The sequence below is a fragment of the Budorcas taxicolor genome, chromosome 1, assembly GCF_023091745.1.
Source record: "Budorcas taxicolor isolate Tak-1 chromosome 1, Takin1.1, whole genome shotgun sequence".
NCBI lineage: Eukaryota > Metazoa > Chordata > Mammalia > Artiodactyla > Bovidae > Budorcas > Budorcas taxicolor.
In genome coordinates, this window is record NC_068910.1 from 150,531,173 (window position 1) to 150,545,718 (window position 14,546).

General features: G+C 36.9%; 1 protein-coding gene across 3 annotated transcripts in view; it reads right to left on the reverse strand.

Annotated features, from left to right (window-relative positions):
* The window catches only part of FXR1 (FMR1 autosomal homolog 1), a 71,595-nt gene that overhangs the window by 17,510 nt on the left and 39,539 nt on the right, over positions 1-14,546 (reverse strand). For all 3 annotated transcript variants that reach the window (XM_052649643.1, XM_052649636.1, XM_052649651.1), the window contains exons 4-10: positions 10,494-10,565; positions 9,930-10,078; positions 9,605-9,698; positions 8,834-8,950; positions 7,368-7,538; positions 5,824-5,902; positions 2,081-2,190 (exon numbers count right to left, since the gene is read on the reverse strand). In XM_052649643.1, coding sequence (XP_052505603.1) covers positions 2,081-2,190; positions 5,824-5,902; positions 7,368-7,538; positions 8,834-8,950; positions 9,605-9,698; positions 9,930-10,078; positions 10,494-10,565 — 792 coding nt within the window. The remainder of the gene's footprint in view (positions 1-2,080; positions 2,191-5,823; positions 5,903-7,367; positions 7,539-8,833; positions 8,951-9,604; positions 9,699-9,929; positions 10,079-10,493; positions 10,566-14,546) is intronic.

A 14,546-nucleotide genomic window follows, 5' to 3' on the forward strand; every position in this document is an offset into this window, starting at 1 on the left:
CACAAAGAGTCGGATGTGACTAGTCGAAGTGACCCCACATAAGCCAATATCAACTTCCAGATTTATTTTCACGTTAAAAGGTTTTGGTTATTTAGGCTTTTGGCCTTTCTTTAAAATATTAAAAGATATAGCAAAACAGAATACATACATACCTACACAGCAACCAGATTAAAACTAAACAGCATTGGTTTCTTTTATAGAAAGGCATAGTGTGCCCTCCCCTTCCTTTTTTATCCCAATCTGTTTGATAATTTACATAATCTACTTGGTATCTTTTAGCATTTAAATTTTTTAATTCTGGCACAGAGATGGGAGGTAAAAATAACCACAACTACAAAGTAAAGTGTACTAATTTATGAAGGACATCCTAAAACAATCAGCTTGCAACAAGGTGGTAAATACTGGAAAGCAGCTAGAATATGTCAAGCTAAGGGAAGACTAGATATTAGTATGAAGCTAAGATATTTATAACTGAGTCATTTAATGACCCTGCCCAGTAAACACCTTCATCTTCAGACCAATTTTAGCCAGCAGTTATAAGCCAAACTGTTATTGTTGTTTAGTTGTTAAGTCATGTCCAACCGTTCTGCAACTCCATGGGCTGTAGTCCATCAGGCTCCTCTGTCCATAGGATTTCCCAGGCAAAACTACTGGAGTTGGCAGTCATTTCCTCCTCTGAGGCTCTTCCCAACCCAGGAATCAAACCTGCATATCCTGCACTGGCAGGCAGGTTCTTTACGACTGTATCACCAGGGAAGCCTGGTATGCCAAATGGGTCACCATTATTTTACACATTAAATATATAAACAGAGATGGTGTCAATCATAATAGTATGACACCCTTGATTTTAATGGGGTCATCACCCACCCTCCAGGTAGGGTATGGTGTTTGCTTAATATGAAGTAAAAATTACTTAAGGTTTACATCAATTTTTAAAGCTGTGTAAGATGTAATCAATCTACAAGTACTCATTTGCATAACAGTCATTTGTTTTTCCTCATTCGTTTTTATCACCACATTCTAACTAATTAAAAGAATCAAGGAAATGGTATCTTTCACTGGGATCTTTACAACATCCAATATGTGGTGTGAGGCTGTTTATCTTAGCAAATATCTTCAGTTTCCTCCATGTGTCTCTTTAAAAAAAAAACAAAACTTACTTTGTCCAATAAGCAAATGAACTCCCCAGTTACCCACTGTGCAAAACTGAAGAAGTTGTGAATGTACTGCTTTCTGGGAGATAATTTTGGGGGTGGGGAAGGGGGAAGTCTTTGCCTTATATTCATTCAGACATATAACTATATAGAGTTGACCACTAGAGCCACAAAGGTTAGTGATGCTTAAAGTGGTGGATAAGAAGTTTAAAAAAAAAAACAAGGTGGACAAGACAGTAACATGTAACAAAAAGACTGAAAAAAAATTTCAGAAAGTTGTCATCAGCTGCTGCTGCTGCTAAGCCGCTTCAGTTGTGTCCAACTCTGTGTGACCCCACAGACAGCAGCCCACCAGGATCCTCTGTCCCTGGCATTCTCCAGGCAAGACTACTGGAGTAGGTTCCTATTTCCTTCTCCAATGCATGCATGCATGCTACGTCACTTCAGTCGTGTCCAACTCTGTGCGACCCTATGGACTGCAGCCCACCAGGCTCCTCTGTCCAAGGGACTCTCTAGGCAAGAATACTGAAGGGGGTTGCCATTTCCTTCTCCAATGGCATCAGAATGACCAACAATGTTAGAGCTTAAAGATTTCATTTAAGAAATGGTCAGAGCGTACCAAAAAAAAAAGTCAAAGAACCGTTATTAAGAATTCCTTCACAGCCAACTGTTTTGTTTAGAGTACCAAAATCTTTATACTCTAAGTACAAAAAAAAAAAAGAACTGATAAGATTATCAAACTAGAGTCTTTTTTTTTAATAAAAAATTGGCCTTTTTACTTAAGCACTGAGAAACTTAAAAAAAAAATTTCACTGCAGAGGGAGAGTAGTTCACTGGATATAACTTTCTTCAAACAATTTTTAAAATATAAAAGAATGGGTGGGGGGCTGGGGGGGACACAGGCAAATTACGTTTTAAATACTTACATCTTCTCTAGGTAGTTTATTTTCATTGTCTCCTTCAATTCTCACCCGAACCACACCAGATTTGTCTACTATTTCTTGAATAACTTTGCCATTTTTCCCAATTACTTTTCCTTTAAGAAGAGAAAACATATATAATAATAAATTAAAAACCAACACTGCTATAATTTCAACATCAGCCCAAATAATTTATGACTTGCTATCAAACTATGAAAACCAAGCAAAACTGCATCTTTTTATTCTCAATTAACTCACCCTAACGACTGAGAAACATATCCTTGGTATGAAACCTCCTTCTCTTCAGTATGGCTAAGGTTGCTACTGTTAACTGAGATTAATAACTCTACTCATGTGTAAGATATTTTCAAAGTTCAACTATTTTTTACTATGTTCTATACCATTTTTATATTTTTAAAATATCAAGTCCAACCCACTTATTCTAAAAGCTTGAATTATATAAATGAAGGCAAAAAGAAAACTTTTATTTTGGTATTAATTACATCAATTTGTTTACATTTATGACACATTACATATATTATTATTCAAACAACTAACAATGTCATCAACTTGGCTTTTATTTTCAAAGTCCTACTTAAAAGACAACTGTGACTTGAAGATTCTTTTAAAACGAATATTCTCTTCACTGAAATAAAATGTTTACATTTAACAAGTATTACATTTTACACCTATAAGTGTTTAAAGTACTTTAGAACTATACAACTACATACAAAATGTATATGGGTTGCGTCTTCCTAGATATGAAACACTGTGAAATGACACAGAATTCAAATTATTTACCTTCTCCACACTTAACTTGTTAAGTCTGTCAAATAACAGAGTATCTGACAATTAGAGGAGAAACTAAAAGGAGGAATATGAAGATGCTCTTCACTTAGGGAACTCACTTTTTATAAAGCTAATATACATCCATAAAATAACAAACCAATACTGGGTAGTGTTACCTGGTAACAGAAGTAAATGTTCCAGTAACCATTACTATAAATAGATGTATACTAAGTTAACAGTAACATCTTACTTGTTATTAAGTTCAAATCCTCAGTTAAAATGTTACACTATACCAGCAATCTATTTCCACAATAAATTAATTTTGGATGACACAGGCTATAATGTAAGTTTCTCCTACTGCATGTCTGACAGAACAGCTTCCAATAAAGAATAAATAAGCGGGCAGGGGGACAAACAAGGGAATAATGGCAACAGTAAGCCAGTCAATACAACAGACACTATTACAGGATTTTCGAACTTCCTTGCCCAATAACCCTAAATTTAAAAGCAGCAGCAACTGAACAAGAGAAAAAACAAAACAGAGTAGGACAGGGAATTCACATGATGCATGTCTTCTCAGAACAGCCCTAGCAGCAGCATATAAAAGCAACCTTCATGTTAACACAGTGAAGCTCAAGCAGCAACTCCATCCTTGACCCTGCTAAAAATAAGCAAATATCTTTTCGAAAAAACAAAAATCAGATTGTTACATTATACCCCCTTCCCCAAAATCTGTGCCCCTTACTTCTTGTGAACTATACCAGTGGTGAGTGAATATCCATCACCCTTCTGGGGTCTGTGGCAAGGACCTACCTGCAAGTTTTATTTAGTCCCACCAGAGACCGTCAATATTTTAACTGATCATTTCCACAGTTTAAATTCCAAAGCATATTGACAAACTGAAGCAGACCTGTGGTATAATTTGAGCACTGAGCATAAATGCTGAAGGGACAGAGTAGAGAAGTGATTAAGGAAGGCTTCCAGGAGCTGAAGTTTCAATTCATTTTCAAATCAATGTTCACATAATACTTCTGATTTGGGAGGAGTGGGAATGGTCAACAAGTCTAGAATTCTTGGAACCTGAATATATGTGACAATTCTCTCTGAAACTTACCCACCAAGTAGTCCTCATTTCCTTTTACTTCTCAGTCCTCTTTTTCTCTTTCACTTTGACTAAGAATGTACTATTTTTCAAAAGACTGCTTCACCCAGAAAACATTTTAGAGAAAGATGTAGTACTACTATAAATAGACAGCACTCAACTCAGGTCTTAGTATTACTTCTGAGTATTTAACCAATGTATAACAGTTGCTGCTAATATTTATTTTCTAAATAATAAACAAATAACCCAAATAAACAAAGCCAAACAAGCCAGGGTAGAGGAAAACAAGAGACATGTTAGGTTCTCACATCACTGAACAGATAAACAAAGAGAAGAATCTGAGAACTATAAATATATCAAATTTTCTATTTCTCAAATATGAGAAATTTTTATTTAAGGTTAACACTACCACAAATTCTGTAAGACCAATGCTATCTTCTACAGAACTGTTGGGCTGGAAAGAACCAGGACTCCCCTGGACACACTCACCTCCAAATCATTTTTACAAGTGAAGAAATCTAAGTTAAATTACGTTCTGTGAAAGCAGCAACCAAAATGTTAGTACTGATAGCTGTCAATAATGGGAGCATTATATAAACAATCAAGGGGATCATTTTCAAAAGCATCGTTCTTGTCAAAGGTGATTTCCCTTGACAGCAATGAATATTTGGTAACATTTTGTATCTTACAATTTATTTAAATTATATAAAATTCATAAGACTTATATTTAATTTTAACCTCTCAACTCATCATCTCCAGCCACTCAGTACACAGTGATTGCTAATAATAGATTAAGTGGAGCTAAATTAACTGGTAGTATATCATAGACATCCAAATGTTTAGGCAGAAGTGGAAAGCTTTTTCTATAGTTGAATACCAACAGATTGTCCAAATTCTTGTAGTGTATGCTATTATCCCAAATACACTACTTGTTATTGGCCAAAACAAACATTTCTAATAGCACAAGTGTGCTGTTGTTTTTTAATTTTCACCTATTAATGTTTCAGACTCTGACAAGTAAAATGTGTACAGAATCTTTTCCTAAAGGTAGACAAGGTGTACTTATATATAAATGGAGCCCAAGGGCCTCAATTTCATTATAGTCAAAAAACTAAGGAGACTCAACAGATGACCAAAAAGTCATAAAAAAAAATCATTCCCCTAGAAAATGTCATTACTTTGTGTTAATGCTTATATTAAATATAGAATCACTAAGTATACTTTAACATGTGACCAAGATTTCTGTTTCAGACTGCATCTTAAAGGATAGATCACACAGATATAGGGAATATTATTAACAAAGCTATTAAACAATTGATCTTTCAAATTATAATGCTCATTAACTGCAGCTTCAAAAGCAAAACCTGTTGTCACTTAACTTACAACCCACAGGCACAGCAGTTTTCATCAAAAGTGTCAAAAATTTAATAGTGAAACCTTCCCTAATATCATCACCATCCTTCTCTTCTTATGACTTCTTATCCTTATTTGAGGTTTTTGCAACAACTATCACTTTCTCATACCCTACTCTGTAGTTTATTACCCTATTGTTAGTCCACTCAAACTTTTTCTTCTGCATCAAACAAAAGAAAACAATTATCACAAATACCTTCTCAAAAAAGTACTACAATTTTGATGGATGTATGAAAGATAAAAAGACATCAAGCAAATGAAAATATTAAGGAAGAAGCGAAGGGGATGAAAAAGCTTAAGAAAAACTGTAATGCCAAACCGTTATTAAAAAAAAAAAATTCCACATAACTTAGAAGGTAAATGTTATCAGAAAAAGCTAATTTTTAATTAAGTCATCATATGTAATTAAATAACATTTAACTTAACATTTAGTAGAAGTACTTACCAACAAGATTCCTAGGAACCTGAATAAAATCCTCCACAAATTCCAAGAAACCTCTAGCCTTTTTTACAGCATCAGCACTCTGCAGGGTAGGGTGGGGTGGGGGAACAAACATGAAATTCAATCTCGAAGAAACCCACAATCCACAACAAAAACACAAGAAAGAAAAAAGAAACTGAACTGTCATGCTCCAGTACAAGATTCTGCTCAGACGACCAAAGTGCTATTTCAAGTCAAGTATTCATAGAGTACTTTTCCAAAAAAAAAAGAGGAATCATTAAAGAGCTAGGGGAAAAAGGCTTTTACAATCAAAATGTTAGACATCTTTACAGTCCCTAAGACATCTAAAACTGTCTAAATAGACATCTTTAAGCTCCTGAGAAAACTAAGAGAGTTTTACTTATGTTAGAGAAATTTTAACCCCATCCTAAATACATCTGGCCCACCCTTGTATGTTGGATTCTCCAGGTGAATTAAAAAAAAAACTGTTCATACTGTATGTGCTGTCTGCATTGTTTTCTCCTTCTCAATGTAAGAAATGATTTAAAAGGCTGTTTTTGTAGAGATGCATTTTTAAAATTACCTACTAATATGACCATTAAAATTCCTAAGCTCTAACAGTTAAAATTTAAAAAAACTAGAAGATGGGGGGAAGGTCAGGTCGTGTTCTCTAAAAGGAATTTATAGTTCTCAGTAACAATTAACTTCCACTTTTAATGTTTGTCCTTTAATAACCATAAATCAAGTATGTTGTGTGCTCACCATATCATACACAGCAAAAATTTAAAATCCATATTCAATCTTCATAAACTGTTATGGTAAGCACTATTATTATTTTCATTTTACAATGTGGAAACTATGCAGGGGAACTGCCTAACTTTCTCCAAGTCCTCTCAAAGTGGTAGAGACAAAATTCCAATTCTGATAAATGGCTCTAAAGCCTTTCATCTTAATCACTATCGTATATTGCCTACTTCTAAAAGGTTTCACAAATAAAAATAAATCAGACCTCCAGTCAGATTCACTATATGACTTAAATGAAAAGTCAAGACTTAAATTATCACACCCCAAAACTTAACTATTTACTCTAATGTGAAGGATGGTCTTAATGAAGGAAAGCTTGTTTTATTTTTCAGATTATCTTCATGCCCACACAGCTGTCACAATTAACCAGTGACAAAATATTTAAAATTCAAGGTCTACAGAAGGTATTATATACTATTTACAGCTGCCAGTGCCTGACATAATAAGCACTCAAAAAATACTTGAATAAATTATTTGTAATGCACATAAAGCTGAGAAATTCAGAAGCAGTTGATTAAGGAACAGTACACATTAAATATCCAGTAATCTTTCAAGGCCCCATAATTATATATATTACCATATTATAATACTATAATATATATACTAATATAGTATCTTTAATCAACTTACATGTAATGATACTAGACTGGCAATTTTAAACTATTCTACCCAGAAACTAAAATTCCAGACAACAGTTAATATGCTACAGTAAAATTACCCAAGGTGGGGGACAAGCAGCATACCTCTCCGTAGATTCTAAATGTTCCAGTATCTTCATCTAGCTCAATAGCTGTAACTCCAGGAACCTTTCTAGCTTGCTGTATATTACTACCATGTGTTCCTATCGCCAGGCCCATCAAATCTTCTCTCACAACAAATTCCTCATGAAAAGCCGCTGCAAGTTGCTTTGTGCACTAGTAAAAGGCAAATTCGTATTATAAAAGATAAAAAAAAATGTTTGTACACCCATGTTCATAGCATTATTTACAATAGTCAAGAGGAGGAAGCAACCCAAAAGTCCACTGAATAATGAATGGATAAACAAAATGTGATAGATGCACACAATCAGAATTATTCAGCCCTAAAAAGGAAATTTTGATACGTATATGCTACAACATGGACAAACATTGAGAATATTATACTTAGTGAAATAAGCCAGTCACAAAAAGATAAATACTATATGACTCCACTTACAAAAAGGTTATCTAGAGTAGTCAAATTTGTAAACACAAAGTAGAATGGTGGTGGCGTGGAGCTGGGGGAAAGGGAAATAGGAAGTTATTTAAATGGAGACAGAGATTCAGTTTTCCAAGATGAAAATGTTCTGAAGATTGACTGATCAACAGTGTGAATATATTTAATACTATGAACTGCACACTTAAAAATGGTTAGGATGGTAAATGTTATGTTTATTCTACTACAATTAAGAAAAAGAAACGGGAAAAAAGAAAAAAGGTAGTTCACTTGGTCATGTAATGGAAGGGGCAAGTCTGATCATTCTATTTAATCATGGTCACAGAAAACAGTAATTCTAAAACAATTTTCCAGAACTACTCACACATGGAGCTCTCCAACTCAAACGATTCCTATTTCAAAACTCATTCATGTATCACTTGTTTGGAAGTTTGAAATTAGTTAAGGGCACTCATGTACTTGTCCTAAAGATAAACAAACCTCAAATTCCCTAAGACTATGCGTGGGAGCACATATATGTGTGGGAGGGAGTAGGGGCAACAAATCACCTAACAATGTGGCAGTAAAAAGTAGAAGAAAACAGGAGTACCACAGGACAGAACAGAGAGAAGCAATGACAGGCTCTTTTTTAAAACTACAAGCCGTGTGACCTCCTCTCTTCTTACCCAAGAGTTGTTATACTAATGAACTAGTTACTGAGAAAGTGCATTGACGGATAGCTCACAGGACAATAAAAAAACAGAGTAAAGAACTAGCAATAAAGTTCTACTGGAAATCCCTAATGAGTTTCTAAGCTTTGGCACCATTCAGGTATTTAGCAGCTAAGAGGCTATGTTTGATAAAAGTAATAGAGAAAAGTAACTCTAAGGACACAATAATTCCAGTTATTAGCAATAAAATAGTTCCCAAGTTGCCTTACCTAACAGTCATATAGTTTCAGCCATAGAACTTGAATAATATACTTGGGAAACTAAATGAGAAGCACAAAAAATCTTTTACATGTAAACCCACTTACTTCTAAATGCTTAGTGGCCTCTTCATTTCTGGACATAAGCATCAATTTTGTACGAATACTTCGCAAATGCATGTCACTCAAAATATTTACTCTCTTCACAGTTGCTTCACTGGCAGACTATAAACAAATAAGTTACTAATTCAAAAACTTAAACCCTTTTTTTTTTAATACAAACACAACCTTCCAAATAAAGCCTCCATTGATTTTCATCTACTGTACCCTCCTTACCTAACATGCACCCCCTCCCACAAATAATCTTACTTGTTTTTTTAATTTCCATATTACTTAGATCTGCTCTTCAAATTATAATGCGGGGAGGAGGGATATAGAATCCCGGATCCCATACGTTAAGAGTTTTATGATGTAAAGAATGCTGTATTCAGATTTTTCCTCCTTTCTCCAGGAAAGATTTGCAAATTAACAATTTTATAACTGCAAAAACTTTTTTCTCCCACATTGTATTCTAATAAAGTCACCATAAAACAAGTTATCCTTTATCTTTGAAATATTTAATTATAAAATATGTACAATGTACAGTTTAATAAAGTGAAAAGTGTTAGTCCCTCAGTCCTGTCTGACTCTTTGCAAACCCCATAGACTGTAGCCTGCCAGGTGCCTCTGTCCATGGAATTCTCCAGGCAAGAATACTGGAGTGGGTTGCCATCCCTTCTCCAGTGGATCTTCCCCACCCAGGGATTGAACCTGGGTCTCCTGCATTGCAGGCAAATTCACAATATTCATTATATACCTCAAAATATGGAGTTATCTTACCAGTATCATTAGCTGTGTTGTTTCTGGATGGTAAAAAATTCTGCATGCTCCTACTGCTTTCTTAAAATCTTTATGTGCATTTTCATTAGCACACCTAAGGAGAGAGTAATTCACGTTTAAGACCGAAACAACAAGTTAAATTTAGAGGGCAACTGTAATGAAAACTTTTGTATTTCATACTGACACCACCCACTGAAAACTTTTGTCTGTTAGAAACATTTTCTGTCAAAGTTTTAATTGGGTGTTTGGGGTAAAAAAGATTTCTGTAGCACTGAAAAATCCCCTTAATTCACAAAGCAATTCAACAGTAAACAAAATTACTCACGCCTCTCTCAAATCCTCAGGAACATCCACTGTGCATTTAAAGAAGGTATTTTTTTTGACAGTTTTATTTTGATTGACAGGCCGAAGTCGTTCAAATGTGACTATTTCATTGTAAGTGGCATCACAAGCAGCATATTCAATGACATAAAACTAAAAGACATCAAAACACTTTAAAAATCCCATCCGAACAAAAATAATGACCTTTAAATGAAGTTCTAATTACTTTGCTTGGATTAAGCAGTAGACCCTCCCCCTTGTGGCACAAGTACTAAGCACAGCTTAGTTACATCAACCTGATTTGCCTAAACTAGATTAGAGGTTCTTACAAGCAAGAACTCTGGTGGTCCTCACATGCTTGCAAAATACCTCTGGAGAGCAGCTTTGGTATTTGCAAATCCAGAACACAAACAGAAATTAATGATCTGATGAATTTTTGAAATACATGATTATTTCTGAAATAGGCTTTTTAACAACAAAACTAAGAGTTGGAGTAACAGTTACAGAAACCAAGAGTCAACTTATTTCCTTGAAAATTAATCACAAAGCAAGTTTCAACATAACTTACTTCTCCTTTCATCATTCGAACTTTAGCCAACCACCATCCACATGGTTCTTGATCATTTGCTCTTGAATATACCTGACAGAAAAAAAAAAGTGCCCTTATTCCTTTATCCCAAAAGATTAACACTGTAAATAATGACTTTTTATAAGTGCAAAATTATGTTAGACTCAAGAATCAAAAAATGTTACTGTGAACAAGATGAAACTGCTACATAAGCGTAATGTAACAAGAACTATATATGCATAAGGCAGAGGAATCAGAGATCAAATTGCCAACATCCACTGGATCATAGAAGAAGCAAGGGAATTCCAGAAAAACATCTACCTCTGTTTCACTGACTATGCTAAAGCCTTTGACTGTGTGGATCTTAACAAACTGTGGAAAACACTTAAAGAGATGGGAATACCACACCATCTTATCTCTCTCCTGAGAAACCTGTATGTAGGTCAAGAAGCAACAAGTAGAACCTTCTATAGAACTGACTGGTTCAAAATTGGGAAAGGAGTACAACAAGGCTGTTTACTGTCACACTGTTTGTTTAATTTATATGCAGAGCACATCATGCAAAATGCCGGGCTGGATGAGTTACAAATCAAGATTGCCAGGAGAAATATCAACAACCTCAGATATGCAGATGATACCACTTAGTGGGAGAAAACAAAGAGGAACTAAAGAGCCTCTTGATGAGGGTGAAAGAGAGTGAAAACGGCAGCTTAAAATTCAATATTAAAGAAACTAAGTCAAGGCATCCAATCCCATCACTTCATGGCAAATAGAAGGGAAAAGGTGGAAGCAGAGACAGATTTCCTCTTCTTGGGCTCTAAAATCACTGCAGATGGTGAGTGCAACCATGAAATTACAAGACAATTGCGTCTCGGTAGGAAAGCTATGGGAGAAGGCAATGGCACCCCACTCCAGTACTCTTGCCTGGAAAATCCCATGGACGCAGGAGCCTGGTAGGCTGCAGTTCACAGGGTTGCAAAGAGTTGGGACACGACTGAGTGACTTCACTTCCCCTTTTCACTTTCAAGCACTGGAGAAGGAAATGGCGACCCACTCCAGTGTTCTTTCTTGCCTGGAGAACCTCAGGGACGGCAGAGCCTGGTGGGCTGCCGTCTATGGGGTCGCACAGAGTGGGACACGACTGAAGTGACTTAGCAGCAGCAGCAGGAAAAAGCTATGACAAATCTAGACAGCCTATTAAAAAAGCAGAGACATCACTTTGCTGACAAAGGTCCGTTTAGTCAAGGCCATGGTTTTTACAGTCGTCTTCTATGAATGTGAGAGCTGGACCAAAGACTGAGCACTGAAGAACTGATACTTTCAAACTGTGGTGTTGGAGAAGATGTTCTTGAGAGTCCCGTGGACAGTAAAGAGATCAAACCAGCCAATCTTAAAGGAAACCAGACCTGAATACTCACTGGAAAGACTGATGCTGAAGTTCCAATATTTTGGCTACCTGTTGCAAAGAGCTAACTTACTGGAAAAGACCCTGATACTGGGAAAAATTGAAGACAGAAGGAGAAGAAGGCAACAGAGGATGAGATGATTGGATGGCATCATTGATTCAGTGGACATGAGTTTAAGCAAATTCTGGGAGATGGGGAGGGACAGGGAAGCCTGGCATGCTGCAACCCATGGGGTCGCACAACTTGGAGACTGAATAACAATGTATACGCTTAAATTTTACTACTGAAAAACAGAATTGAACCTGTTTGGGCAATTTGGTGCCCTGAAAATTGAACTTCAAATTCATGAAAGTCTAGTCTAGTGAAAGTGTCAGTCACTCAGTTGTGTCCAACTCTTTGTGACACCATGGACTGTAGTCCAACAGGCTCCTCTGTCCACAGAATTCTCCAGGCAAGAATACTGGAGTGGGTAGCCGTTCCCTTTTCCAGTGGATCTTCCCAACCCAAGGATTATACCCAGGTCTCCTGTATCGCAGACAGATACTTTACCATCTGAGCCACCAGGGAAGCCCCAAATTTATGAGTGTCTAATAAACATAAATAAGTATTATTATAAAGAAATGTTTCTTACAGGACAGTTTCACATAGTGTAAAGCACACGTCTTTAAGCTTACGTCAACACGGTTCACCTCTGAACATGGCATTCTGATGATTTACGTATCAGAAGTGAGGATAAGCTAGAACTTTAAAAAGATGTATTTTAAAACTGGTATCAGTGTTGAGAAAATGCTGAATTAAGAATTGTTTTTAGAAAGTATAGTAAGACAAGGCTGTATATTATCACCCTGATTTTTAACTTCAATGCAGAGTACATCATTGAGAAACGCTGGGCTGGAGGAAGTACAAGCTGGAATCAGGATTGTCGGGAAAAATATCAATAAACTCAGATGTGCAGATGACACCACCCTTATGGCACAAAGTGAAGAACTAAAAAGCTTCTTGATGAAAGTGAAAAAGGAGAGTGAAAAAGTTGGCTTAAAGCTCAACATTCAGAAAACTGAGATCATGGCATCTGGTCCCATCACTTCATGGCAAATAGATGGGCTAACAGTGGAAACAGTGAGAGACTTTATTTTTCTGGGCTCCAAATCACTGCAGATGGTGATTGCAGCCATGAGATTAAAAGACGCTTGCTCCTTGGAAGAAAAGTTATGACCAACCTAGATAGCACATTAAAAAGCAGGGACATTACTTTGCCAACAAAGGTCCATCTAGTCAAGGCTATGGTTTTTCCAGTAGTCATGTATGGATGTGAGAATTGAACTATAAAGAAAGCTGAGCGCCGAAGAACTGATGCTTCTGAACTGTGGTGTTGGATAGACTCTTGAGAGTCCCTTGGACTGCAAGGAGATCCAACCAGTCCATCCTAAAGGAGATCAGTCCTGGGTGTTCACTGGAAGGACTGATGCTAAAGCTGAAACTCCCAATACTTTGGCCACCTGATGCGGAGAGCTGACTCATTTGAAAAGACCCTGATGCTGGGAAAGATTGAGGGCCAGGGGAGAAGGGGACGACAGAGGATGAGATGGTTGGATGGCATCACTGACACAATGGACATGGGTTTGGGTGGACTCCAGGAGTTGGTGATGGACAGGGAGGCGTGGCGTGCTGCGGTTCATGGGGTCGCAAAGAGTCGGACACGACTGAGCGACTGAACTGAACTGAAACCCTATTTTAAAATTCCTTCAAGGTATCACATTTAAATCCCTTGCTAAGGAACTTAGATGTACTAAAAGTCTGTAATTAGTCACTCAGTTGTGTCTGACTCTTTGTGACCCCATGAACTGTAGCCCATCAGGCTCCTCCCTTCATGGGGATTCTCCAGCCAAGAATACTACAGCGGGTTGCCAAGCCCTCCTCCAGGGGATCTTCCCAACCCAGCTCTCCCACATTGCAGATTCTTTACCATCTGAGCCACCAAGGTCTAGCTAACAAAAACATTATGAATGGCATCACACTCCAGTATTCTTGCCTGGAAAATCCCATGGACAGAGGAGCCTGGTAGGCTGCAGTTCATGGGGTAGCCAAGAGTGGGACACGACTGAGTGACTTCACTTTCACTTTCATGCATTGGAGAAGGAAATGGCAACCCACTCCAGTGTTCTTGCCTGGAGAATCCCAGGGACAGGAGAGCCTGGTGGGCTATAGGGTCGCACAGAGTCGGACACGACTGAAGCAACTTGGCAGCAGCACCAGAGTAAGTTATCTTACAAAACCATCTATCCAAAAAAAAAACCCCAAAAAACCCCTGCTATCTTATATACTCTATAATTATCAAATGTTTCAAAATATAATAGATTAGAAAAGTTTCTATTGAGGATTAGAGCTGTTTCTTATGACACAGCAGTGTGATATATTTTCAATACATGGAAAATGAGGTGCAGAAAGGAAGGCTAGGAAAAGATGACCAAGAAACACCTACAAAATATTGATTAAACTAAGGCTGCCCCTACACAGGTAGGCGGAGATATCTACCCATCAATACATGTTAACAGCTATTTGTGAAATAATGCAAACTACTACTGATAGGCAAATAGTTTTGGAAAAGTCTGAAGCTTCTATCAAGATGATGTGAAAGGAACCTTGG